At 38.1% G+C, this 13,623-nt stretch overlaps 2 protein-coding genes across 5 annotated transcripts in view; one reads left to right on the forward strand and one right to left on the reverse strand.

Annotated features, from left to right (window-relative positions):
- The window catches only part of LOC141378555 (uncharacterized), an 876,076-nt gene that overhangs the window by 733,747 nt on the left and 128,706 nt on the right, over positions 1 to 13,623 (forward strand). The window lies entirely within an intron of this gene.
- hspa12a (heat shock protein family A (Hsp70) member 12A) overlaps positions 1 to 13,623 on the reverse strand; it is a 59,639-nt gene that overhangs the window by 3,929 nt on the left and 42,087 nt on the right. For 2 of the 4 annotated variants that reach the window (NM_001430855.3, NM_001430854.3), the window contains 4 exon segments: positions 1,740 to 1,843; positions 8,087 to 8,345; positions 10,787 to 10,891; positions 13,348 to 13,434. In NM_001430855.3, coding sequence (NP_001417784.2) covers positions 1,740 to 1,843; positions 8,087 to 8,345; positions 10,787 to 10,891; positions 13,348 to 13,434 — 555 coding nt within the window. 4 annotated transcript variants of the gene reach the window in all.

A 13,623-nucleotide genomic window follows, 5' to 3' on the forward strand; every position in this document is an offset into this window, starting at 1 on the left:
TCTGACCCACTTCTTGGTGTGTGTTGAATTATTTTGGGCAGATGGTTGAGGCTCCTCTGACTGGGCCAACATTCATCCTAATTGTGTCTCCCAGCAGCTCATGAGATTATACAGCTTTACAGATCTTACTAAGGGCTGAAAAACACTACATGACTTCTGCCCAGATCGCTGTTTGCCCAGACTTTTGCTGACTGGAGAAGTTGGCACTAGTATAGACACATTTCACAGTCAACCATGTATAAGCAATGACTACATATTTTCAATGTTTGATCTTTTTGGGCCAAATTAAGATTTCTTTGATGTAATGTAATGTAACATAACTTGTCTCCTCATCTCACAGTAAAATGTAACAGTTTAAGATGAGCACAGAATAAATTTTTTTCTAAAGCTTTTTGTATGTTGTTTGAGTCAGTGTTCATTATTTTGGTTAAGTTTTAGATGTAACGAAGCGGCAACTTCCCGCTCTCCCTTGTGAACCCAATACCAAAGTACCTAAAACGAATTTATCGACTCGCCTTTGGGGGCTGGCTCCAGGAACGCCGAATGTTCACTCACTGCAATGTTAAACTGGCCGATTTTACAGCTTATAAAAACATGTTTACAGCCTGGTACACAAGATGGTTTTGGTGTATATAGCTAATATTACCCATTGTGACAACTGTGAGGGATGTGAATTTTTGTTATAACTCATTCATTTTGTTTTTATTAAGATATAATAAGTCAGCATTATTAAGGGCATGGCCACTAGAGTGACAGCTAGTTCTTGCTGATCGCTGTCTCTTCCCCTCAGCTGATTAGCCACTGAACTCCGCATATACATCGTATATTTGTGTTTTTTACACAGTTAGTTGGAATTATTTCCTACAATTATTAGATAATATGGCATGTTGTGTGCACTTAATTGTGCTAATAAACCATTCCGGTTGTCTTCATTTCCCAGGAGAGTGAAATTCTTATATACTTATCATCTCTATATATGTATTTCTTTTACTTGAGATAAATTTTCATTTATATTTTTCTTTAGAACTGTAATGCACCCCAGAATTTGCCCTTTTTTGGAAATCCACAGTCGGTTAAATGATGCGCGAACAAAATGGCGACGATTGACCACGCCTATTTGTAGCTTCATTTGCGCTCTTTAGAAACCTATGGGTGATGTCACAGATACTACATCCATATCTTTTACAGTCTATGGATGTAACGCAACTCAATGCAACATAATTTATAATTTTTTTAATTAATTACTTAATTAATTAATTTATGTATTTAGACAGGAAGTTAAGTTTTGGGAAATTGGGATAAATCTGCAAACCAGAACTAAAATTTAGGACCTACAAAACGCAATGGTGCTACATTGGCAGCGCACTGACCAAGAGGTTATCGGCGCTAACAATTTTACTAGCTAATTTGTATAAATATATGCTATGTAAATTTCTACAAAAATACGAGATTTTTTTTTTTTGTGAAACCTTCAAAACTAAAATAAAACTAATAATCCTATTCCTCCAATTAATACACTTTTTAAAAAAAGACATACATACTATTGAAAACAACAATTAAATCACATACTGTGAATTTTTTATGCAGTACATGATCCATTCCATAGCACTTAAACCCAGACAATGGACCCTCTAATCTCACTAAAAGATCTCAATCCCCTCTGAATAACAACACTGAATTACGGGCATCCTCTGTCAATAACTGCAACTCAAATGGAAATAAAACAGGCGAGTACTCACTCAGGTGCTGTATAATGTGGTCTATAGTTGGTTTGAACAGGGCATTCATCGCGTCTGGGCTCATCCTCAACATGCCCTGTGAAGACCACTTCACAAAGTCCACACTGCAGAAGACAACACAAAGACAGAAAGCAAGAGTTATCTGCTGAAATAAATCATAACTGTAGCTTCACATGGGCTCTTTTAAAGATTTCTTCAGACATAGAAGATTAATCGGAAACCTGATATTATCGACTTTACATTACATGGGTTTTACAGAGCTATAAAAGTTGGCGCATGTGTGCTAATAGCTGTGGTTTCCAGTAAACAGATGCACCTATTCCCATATCACAGCATGTGCAGGATGATGTAGAACTGAACGAGGACTCAGACTGAAAAACTGTCCCCTGTGAGACATAAGAGCTCAAAATCTATAACATGCAACTTAGAGTAGTCTTAGTCATGCCTCACAAATGATCACCTCATTAGTAAACTTAACCCCTAAAAGGCGCACTCAGGACCGTCTGCTGAAGCTGTGGATTAAAGGTAATGCTGTAAATAATGTCCAGCATTTTGTACAGATCAATCATTTCAGTTTAGAAGACCTCATTGTATTATTATGAGTCATGGATATTCATTTTATTTTGCCTGTGTTTTTTTTTACTTAAAAATTGCTGATAGCTGTTATCATTTTATGAATCACCAAAAAAATCCTTGAACCCTAAAAATCTTTGCCTATAGCCTAGTGGTTAGTGCGACGACATATGGTGCAGTAGCATGTCAGGGTGTCCTGAGATCGAATCCCAGCTCGAGGACTTTTCCCTACCCTACCCCCTCTCTCTCTCCAACTTCGTTTCCTGTCTAAATACTGTCCTAACTAATAAAGGCAAGAAAGGTCAAAAATAAAAAATAAAAAGAAACTTTTGTCAGCATTTATTCCTAAATATAACACAGTGGTTCCTCGCTATAACGCGGTTCACCTTTTGCAGCCTTGCAGATTTTTGAGACAGTCCTTGCTGCAGCCCGCAACTTGATGACGTACTGGACCACATCAACTACGTAAATGAACGATCGCCTACACCACCCCCTTCCCCAAACCCTCACAGTAGCATGGGCGTTACCTTACTGGGCAGTACAAAGTCAGCTTGGATTTTCTAGTGCAATTTGACATGCTTTTTTTCATTTTGGTGTTCTTTATCCTGATTGGCTGTAGACCACTGTCAATCAATCACCTCGGTATCTCCTGTAACATGAATTGACCATCGCTAGCAGTGCGAGTTCCAACAAGGATGCAAAAAGGGTTGTGACTGTCCGCAGCACCATTGGTAAAGGGGGTTGCACACCGGCAGCACCATGCACTTTAGAAATGTATATTTAGAGTTATATCATGGTATGCACATTGGCGTGGCAAATCATCACAGAACGCCATCTGAATAATTTAATTTTAAATAACATGCAAATGTGCGTGTCCAGTGTGTGTTACTTCCAACTGTAATGTGTGCAGTGCATCTGTTTTCGCTTTGTGGATCAGTGACTGCAGGATGCATGCCAATATTATCCGCATAAAAGCTAAAAAGCTTTATAAACCTTTTGCCGACAGCGATCAATGTTTGCGCCACAACAGGTTTTGTAATTTGGTTTCATTCTATAATACTGGACTTATTTTTCTACAAAAGTTTGAACTTTGAGAGTGTTTAAACAAGAGAGAAAAGTGTGAAAATGTTAACGCCTGTCTGAGAATAAAGTGCATAAAGTGTGTAGTGAGGGGTTTTACAGCCTTAAAACATCTATAATAATTGTAAAAAATAAATATATAAAGCTGATTAATACACAGATTTAGCCTATTGCAAGTTATTTTTAGAACATAACTCCCTTGTTAAATGAGAGACCACTGTACAGAATTAGTTTAAATATGTCCCAAAGGGAATAGATATGTAGTAAATTAAGATGGCTTAAGACAGAGCTTTGAGGGACACCAGTAGCAATCAAAATTTTTTTAGCTGGTAAATTGAAAAACACAGTTCATTACTATATATTTTTAGCTCAGTGAATGTACTTTGTAGTGAACAGATGAGGTGAACTATACCTTTAAATGATATAATAATATAATATCACATATTATATATAAAACCGGCAGCTAGCTATCTGCAACCCTCACATGGTTGCCCCTTGAAGCTAAGCAGGAAATACTGAGAGTGTGACCAGCAGGGGGTGCTCTACATGTGGTCTGTGTGAGTCTTAACACCCCAGTATATTGATGGGGACTCTTTACTGCTCAGTGAGTGCAGTCTTTCGGATGAGACATTAAACTGAGGTCCCAACTCTTTGTGGTCCTTAGGCTGACTCAAACTATGTACAGTTGCCTCGAACTGGGCCAAAGCACGCTTGTCCCCCCTCCCGTCTTCTCTGACGGCCCGCACTCACACTACAATCGGGCCTGGGCACGCTTACGTCATCGATGCTGCGCTGTTCAGTGAGCGCTCTTGCTCAGCACAGAGGATTTTTTCTAGTTATATCGTGTCAGTCGTTTGATATGCAGTGACATGCAGTCAAATATTTCACCAAACAGTCCTTAGGGATGTGGTGAAACGCAGTCAGATATTTTGCCGAACAGATCCGCCACTTTTGGCGCTCATAAACAATCATAAAGCCCTCGTGCTGCAGGAATGAGGAGGTTTGCTGAAGGTTTGCGTATTTAATAAACTACGGCAGTTTGCGTTCACCAAACAGTAAGAATGATTAATAAATCCATACGAAACAGTCCCTGAAAAGTCACGTCTTGCTTTCAGTTTCTGGCTTTGACACGTTTTGCACTCACACTACAAGCGTACCGCACCAAAGCCCAAGTGAACCGCGCTCAGGCCCACCTCTTCCAACCGGGCCAGGGCCGGCCAAGTGAACCGTGCTTGAGCCCGATTCTGCGCACTCACACTTCTCAAACGATCCGGGAAATGGGCCTGGGCACGGTACGGATAGCATAGTTTGGGTAGGCCCTTAAAAATCCCACTGCCCACAGGCCTCTGTCCATCATGGTCTCGTAACCATCTCCATATCAAAATTGGCTTCATCACTCTGTCTCCTCTCCACCAATCAGCTGGTGTGTGGTGTGCGGACTGACGCAATATGGCTGCCGTTGCGTCATCCAGGTAGATGCTACACACTGGTGGATGAGAAGATTCCCCCCAAAAATGTGTAAAGCTCTTTAAGTGTCTAGAAAAGCGCTATATAAAATGTAAGGAATTATTATTAGTAACATTCTCACATTTTTTAAATTATACTACAAGGATAAGCCAGATACCTGCCTCGCAATTAAATATTGTCTATCAGGTCTTATTATTTTACTCAGGACGCAGCCATTATATATATATTTAGGAAGACTGGTAGTTAAATATATTTTCTAAGAATCTTTTTGCTTTGTAGCCAGATGATGACTTTACAAGCAAACAACTCAATAATAGGCAATAATAGAATTATGGGTTAAGCTGGTAGGAGTTTATAATAGACTCACTCTCCTGCCTTTTTTTTTTAAATGGTTCCATGGCACCCCTTGATTATAGGTGTTTAGCACATAGTCAGCAATCGCACATACAAACAAACATTGCATTCATTTAGCTGACGTGGCCATCTTTATACAGCTTATTGAATGGCTGTGTGTGGTATTGACAGCAGTCATGAATAGACAGATTAACTCTCCAGGGGCTGCAGGTCACACATGCCTGACCTCAAAAGAGACAGACAACAATTACAGCAAAGTCAGAGAGTCAGCAGGAAACAGCCAATGGAGAAATACACTATGTATGATTCAATTAATCAAACTCGAACCTATACAGGATATAATAAAAAATATATATAAAATAGTATCCCAAAATGGATTAAATTTGTTTATTTCCTCAAAATTCTACACACAGTAGCCCATAATGACATTGTGGAATTTTTAATTTTTTTTTAATTGTTGCAAATGTATTACAAATAAAAAACCTGAAAAAATCACATGCACATACTGTAAGTATTCACAGCCTTTGCTCAATACTTTGTTGATGGAACTTTGGCAGCAAGTACAGCCTCAAGTCTTTTTGAATATGATGCCACAAGCTTGGCACACCTGTCTTTGGGAGTTTTTGCCCATTCCTCTTTGCAGCACCTCTCAAGCTCTATCAGGTTGGATGGGAAGCAATGGTGTACAGCCGTTTTCAGATCTCTCCAGAGATGTTCAATAGGATTTGGCTCTGGGCTCTGGCTGGGCCACTCAAGGACATTCACAGAGTTGTTGTGAAGCCACTCCATTGATATTTTGGAGGTGTGCTTTGGGTCATTGTCCTGCTGGAAGATGAATCATCACCCCCGGTCTGAGGTCAAGAGCACTTTGAATCTGGTTTTTATTCAGGATGTCTCTGTACATTGCTGCATTCATCTTTCCCTCTATCCTGACTAGTCGCCCCAGTTGCTGCTGCTAAAAAACATCAGGTATCTGGTATTATACAGGTGATGAGTGGTGCCTGGTTTTCTCCAAATGTACTGCCTGGCATTCACTCCAAAGAGTTAAATTTTAGTCTCATCAGACCAAAGAATTCAGTTTCTTATCGTATGAGAGTCCTTCAGATGCCTTTTGGCAAATTCCAGGTGGATAGAGGCTTCCTCTGGCCACTCTACCATACAGGCCTGATTGGTGAATTGCTGCACAGATGCTTGTCCTTCTGTTATTGATCACCTCCCTGACTAAGGCCCTTCTCACTCAGCTTAGATGGCCGGTCAGCTCTAGGAAGAGTCCTGGTGGTTCCAAACATCTTCCACTTACGAATGATGGAGACCACTGTGCTCATTGGAACTTTCAGAGCAGCAGAACTTTTTCTGTAACCTTCCTCAGCCTTGTGCCTCGAGACAGACCTGTGCTCATTGGAACTTTCAGGGCAGCAGAAATTTTTCTGTAATCTTCCCCAGCCTTCTGCCTCGAGACAATTCTGTCTCGGAGGTCTACAGTCAATTCCTTTGTCTTCATGCTTGGTTTGTGCTTTGACATGCACTGTCAACCCTGGGACCTTATATAAACAGGTGTATGCCTTTTTAAATCATGTCCAGTCAACTGAATTTACCACAGGTGAACTCAGGTGAAGCTGCTGAAACATCTCAAGAATGATCAGTGGAAACAGAATGTACCTGAGCTCAATTTAGAGCTTCACGGCAAAGACCATAAATACTTATGTACATGTTATTTTTCAGTTTTTTTTATTTTTAATAAATTTGTAACAATTTCAAGACATCTTTTTCACATTGTCATTATTGTGTGTAGAGTTTTAAGGAAATAATTTAATCCTTTTGGAATAAAGGCTCCTACACACCGAGACGATTTTCGTTTGCGTTTATCGTCAGTGTTTTACGAGACGCTTTTCCATATTCAAACCCAAGCGATTTTCACTGGCGTCAAGCAGATGAGTATGCAAAAATCACTCCTTGATGTTAGATGGCGCTACACAACTTTAAGCTTCTGACAGCCCGCTTATAAAACAGAAGAAGAGGAAGAATGGAAGTTCACACACTTGTTAAAGTTACTGGTGACTCGAACAAGCATTGATGATTCAAGCAGCAGCTCCAGCTCTAACGATGAAGAAATAATTATTTTTCACCCGAGCAATAAGCAGCTCCAATGTTCATATCGCCTCTGGGCATCTTCTTCAATCTTTGCTCGTATTGACAGTTTTGCACTTGATCGCCTCCAAATGCTGTTTACTGTAACTTTAGCAGCTCCGTGAACAAGAACAAAAGTGCCAATCAGATTGGTGGAGAAGGTTTTGACAAAACAAAAAAACCAGCATTAGGCGTTTTTTTTTAAATGACGCTTTTGTGCATGCCGTTTTGCGCGTTGTTGTGCACGATCACATTGATGCCATTTATTTAGTCATGAGACGTTAAATGTCGACTAAAAAAAGGCGAGCAAAAAACATCTCTGTGTGCAGGGGCCTTAAGACTGTAACATAAAAAAATGTGGAAATCCATATCTTTATCCTCTATCCATTTAACTATCCATTCAACTCTCCATCCATCTAACTAAAAAACTTACAGTACTTACATTATGTAACATTTTCAAATAAATATTTGCAAGAAACGTTAATGATTTTATGTCAGTTGAGAACATGTATGTAAAAACATTACACCTTAGTCAATAAATGTATAAATACCATCAATTCATTGTCTGTCATATTAAACTCCTCTTTGGTATGATAGTTTTGTTTGATTGATGAGCACAAATTGTTTCTCTTCTGTATTGTTGACAGAAACATGAAGGTGGGTAGATCATATAAGTAATCTGCATATGGTGCAGCTTGACTGGACTGTGATAAAAGGGGATTTCTGCCTGTATTTTTGACACTCACTTGCTCTTTCTCAGCGCGTGCTCCACACTGTGTCCCCTGAACTTCTTGTAGTAGTCGATGAAAGAGAAGGGCAGGTTAATATTCAGAGGATTGCTTCGGTCAGGAGTTGCGGCCCTTTTACGGGATTCAAATGCAATCATCAGATCCACCCAGGCGGCCGGACGCTTGATCTTAAACTGGTCGATGAAATCCTGCCCGAATATCTTACAAAGGAGCTTCTCAAATTCATAATCTATACCAATAGAGCCATATGGACCTCCTGTGAAGAGGAAGGAAATATGAAAATGAATGTGACTGAGAATAATGACATGTCAGAATTACAGCTTCTGTTCACTTAAATATTTAAACTATTATTATTGTTTTAGTTTATTATATACTGTCATGTACTTTTCAGGCTTTCACAATCTTATTACATTCATGCTTGTTTGTTTGTGCTTGTTTTATTGTCCATTTACCTATTTCCACACATGACTACTGCTTTTTAAATTATGGGTAGCCCTTCTGAGTTGGAGTACTTCCATTTAAAAGAAGTGAAACAAATCAAATAATAAAGCTGTGCTACTGATACTATATATACACACATGCTGAAAAATAATTGACAGGCGAGTTTGATTTTGGGCTTTATTTTTATTGATCAAGAAAATAACTTTAAAAATAATAATAATAATAATAATAATAATAATAATAATAATAATAATAATAATAATAATAATAATAATAATAATAATAATAATAAAAATAATCTCTTTATCCAGCATCAGTGTGCAGTATCAGCCTGGATGATGCGACGGCAGCCATATTGTGCCAGAGGGCACACCACACACCAGCTGATTGGTGGAGAGGAGACAGAGTGATAAAGCCAATTATGGCATGGGGATAGTTAGGAGACCATGATGGACAAAGGCCAGGATGCCAGGGTAAAACCACTACTCTTTTTTGAAGGATATCCTGGGAGTTTTAACGACCACAGAGAATTAAGACCTCAGTTTAACGTCTCATCCGAAAGACGGCACTCACTGAGGAGTATAGAGTCCCCTTTACTATACCAGGGCATTAGGACTCACACAGACTGCAGGTTGAGCACACTACTGGTCTCACTAACACCACTTCCTGCAACAACCTAACTTTCCCATGTGTTCTCCCATCCAGGTACTGACTGGGCACAGCCCTGGTTAGCTTCAGTGGGCATTAGCTGCCGGCACAATACGCTTAGTATTTTAACGTGCCATTAGTAGCACTGTATTTTTCTACTTCAGATTGTTTTTCTTTTAGTATTCCAGTGGTTGTTCATGTATTTTCATGTATATCAGTTATTCATGATCTTGAAAGTAATTTGTTTATTCTAATAAGTTTCCATATTTTTCTATTAAGTTTTCATATTTGAAGGATAAACTGTGAGAATAAAGCAACCTCATTATGCCCAGTTGTAAAACTTAATTAACACTTAATTTCACTGATTGTATAAAGTTTAATGGAAATTACTCCCATAATTCATGCAAAGCAGCCAGGGGCATAGAAAAAAGGTGGATTTACAGTTAAAGTCCAAATTATTAGCCCTTATGTAAAAAAATTATACTTGTTTAAAGGTTTAAAGTGTTGTTTAAAAGAGCGAGGATGTGTTCACAAGAAATTCCAATAATTTCTAAAAGTTTGGCTGGAATAAAGAAAGTTTTTCCAATAAAAAAAAAATTAAAGTCAGTAGTATTAGCCCCCTTGCAAAATTTTTTATTTAGTTATATAATTAAGCTAGGGCAGGGCGATATGGCAAAAATGTAATCTCAATATTTATTTTCCATATTGAACAATGACAATATATAATTTAATATAAGTTGTTAATGGTTCCAGATATAAAAGAGTATCTCAACAATGACTGAAGCCAGAAAAATTAGAACGTCCATTGAATGACATAACATTTTTTTGACGGATAAATTTCCTGGGGCAGATAATTCAGTATATCTCTAATATTAACATTAGATTCTCATTGTTGTACATTTCCACTGTGTGATTGGCTCTTAGATCAATACAGAGTAAAAAAAGTCCAGAGCTCATAACTGTTATTGACATAAATTTTATTGTGATTTGATATAATATCTTTTATCGACCCAGCTCTAAATTAAGCAACAAAAATATTATATAATTTAGCCATAAAACAAACCACTGTTGTCTAATGACTTATAATTACTTACCAAGTAAACACACTGTAACTAACCTAATTAATCATTTAAATCTTGAAAAAGCTGAATACTGGTATCTTGCAGTATATATATATATATATATATATATATATATATATATATATATATATATATATATATATATATATATATATATATATATATATATATATATATATATATATATATATATACATATATATATACATATATATATAATACAACTTTTACAATAGTAAAAGTAAAATATTATTTCAGTAAGTAAAATATTATGTGCTGCTATCATGGCAAAGAAAAAAGAAGAAGAGAAAGGAATGACTCAAAAGTAGTTAAAATTATGAAAAGTGTCTCTGTTAAACATCACTTGAGAAATATTTTGAAAAGAATGAAAAATGTTACATTATAAATAACTGCACAGCCTATGGATTAGACCTTGCATTTCATGGCTCCTCGTATATCTATTAAACTGTGTATAAAAAAAAATCAATCAAATCAAAATGTGAATCTCCAAAGTTATGGCCTGTACCTGAAGCTTTGTAAAGCTCCTTCAAGTGTCCCTCCGGCAGCCGGATCTGATGTACAGTGAGATCCACTGTTCCTCCTCCACAATCCACCACCACATAACGATCACCTGGAGAGTGACAGAAACATCATTTGAGGAACGACCGGCACAAACAAAGTCATAAGGACAGATCTCGTCTGCTGACATTTGACACTTTTTCAGGAACTGGGAGCAGATGTTGGATGGAAGTGACTCTGACAGATACGCCAAGCGCTTTTGTCAAGGGAACAGTGACCTACATTCAGGAATCACTGGCTGGAAACTCAGTATGAGGCTGTCAGAATTAAGGTTCTGTGCATGTTGTGTATATTGTTTACAAACTGTTTGAAATCCCTGCTTATTTAAAAAAAGTTCACCCAAAAACAAACGCAGGTTGCCAGATTGATGACACCATTAACAGGAGCGCGTGTGCCTGACAATCAAGCCTTACAGTTTAAGCTGCTCAGCTAATGTTTACATTTGTAAAATTTACATTATTTGCTATTTAAAAAACACCTCATGTGGATTTTCATAACTCTGAATCTGCGTCTCATTTCAGAGGCTGCTATATAGTTCACATTTTCTGCTGCGCCAGCATATATTAAGGCAGCCATTCTAACTAATGAAAAATGCTGGTTTTCAAGGTAGCCCAGGGGGCCGACATCTAATTGGATAAACTGGCATTGGGCGGAGTTAGACCAAAACACAGACAGACATTCCGACATGGAACGCACATTTTTAAAGCAGAATAACTGACTTTAAAATAGCTTCCAAACAAACTTTCATTTAGCATGCTCACTGATGTTTTTTTTTTTTATGTTTAAAGGTTCAAGACACCTTGGAGTAATATTTTTGAAATTTTAACAGATTTGTGTGTGTTTAGCATCAATTAAGACAGCGTTAGCACCTGTCAGCTTTAAATGTGGGGAAAACTGGATCATTTTGAGCTTTTGTTAGCTAATTTCATCTTCCGGCTTTAATATAATTTTTGGGGCGGGATCAAAATATGTGACATATCGCGAATCTGCCATAGTGGAGTTATGATGCGTCAGTTTCTCATTATTTTTCATAGCGGAGATTTTGTATCCTATGAGAAGACCCTGCTTCTTAATTATTCATGAGATCATGTGTTGTCTGAAGTCAAGGCAGGCCTGCCAAGCTGTAAGACCACCTACGTGAACGGCATGGGTCATGTGTGTTTGTTTCCATGATCCACAGGGTTTGTTGCATGTTTTTTCCATGCGATTTTCTGACTAATACAGCAAAGCTGTTGGTTAGTAGCGAGCATTTTTGGTCGGGAGAGCTGTACGAGAATTAGAGAATGATGGACTTTGTACTTTATCAATTGAGTTTGTTACCATTCAGACACATTGCCTACAGTATATCTGTGCAGCTGTGCTTGCCTATGTTTAAAATCCTCCGGATTATCGGCAGGGCTAATGGTTGGACCTTAGAAAAGAAAAGTCCTTCTCATTTATAGTGTTTATATAAACACGATTATCTTTAAAATTATATAACAAATTGCGGTTGTGTGTATATGAAATTACGAATAACAAACAAAGCAGGACATTAAACTACTTACTGTTTATTTCTTTGCATTTTAACTTTGTAAACTATAAAATTATGGATGTCCTTTTGTGTTTGTGTCTCATGTTGTGAGCCAACTGACAATAGTTGTTCATTTCACTCCCCTCTTTTTCCCTGCTCTGCCAGCCACGCCTACTCCTCCCTCTGCTCGCAGTGCTCCACGCCCATCTCAGAGCATTTAAAAAAAATTCAGAGGTAGACTTGAACCAAAAGAGGGGGGTTTCCTGGCCCTTTAAGATGAGTCAATACTTATGTACAGCACCTTTGATGTTCTACAGAAGAAAGAAAAAAAAACTTTATCCTGTATGCTTTGAAGGTTGAAAATTTTCATTTTTGGGTGAACTTTTCTCTCTTAAAAACCTAAATGACTTTATAGAGCATTAATCTGCGTGTGTGTTATTCCAGCAGTGATGAATAGGCAAAGTGTGCTGAGGCAGTACCGATAGTTGATTCAGACAGCAGAATAAGTCAAAGCGATTTGAAACTAAGCGTATTCCTCAACATCTCAGTTAGGATGCACAGCCTTAGTCAACACATTTAAGAACCACCCAAGATCCATTCACACACACTGCACACTCCATTTACCGCACATAAATGGCAACAGCAGTTATTGATAAGATCATCAACTCCCAATTTTGTTGACAAATAAATTTGCTAAATAATCAGTATTTAGACAGACTTAAATTTGAAACCAGCTCTTTTGAATCCATTCTAGGTGTAACTATGCATTAAAACAAGTCAGTTTGTAAATGATCACTTCTGTCAGTCTTTATCTATGTGGGTAGCCGTTTGGCCAAAATTAACATTTTGGAATAGAATTGACAGTTCTGGTGGTTTGAGACTATTGTGCATCCTTCCTGTGAGCTTTAGACCTCCTACCCCATGACAGCAGCATTAGAAACAGCAGGAGCAAAACACTACAAGACAGAAGTGTGTGTGTGAGAAGAGGCAGACTCTACCTTCAGCGAGTTCAGACCAGAGCTCTCCTATGACATTCTCCACCAGAAAGGTGCGGCTCTGTCGGTTACGGCGCACATGCTCCTTAGCTGGTTGTTAACAGAGAGAGACAGGAGTGTGTGTGAGAGGGAATGCCGCGTGAAGCTCAATTTCTGTGTCTGTGTATTTGGGTGTGGCAGATCTTTAGGCAAGGCGACAGGATGAGAAAGGAACATGGGCTGAATGTGGCTTCTTTAAGCTGCTGGAAAAAATTCTGATGGAATGTAAGATTTAATACC

The sequence above is a fragment of the Danio rerio genome, chromosome 17 (genome assembly GCF_052040795.2).
Source record: "Danio rerio strain M-AB ecotype USA chromosome 17, GRCz13ab, whole genome shotgun sequence".
Classification (NCBI taxonomy): domain Eukaryota; kingdom Metazoa; phylum Chordata; class Actinopteri; order Cypriniformes; family Danionidae; genus Danio; species Danio rerio.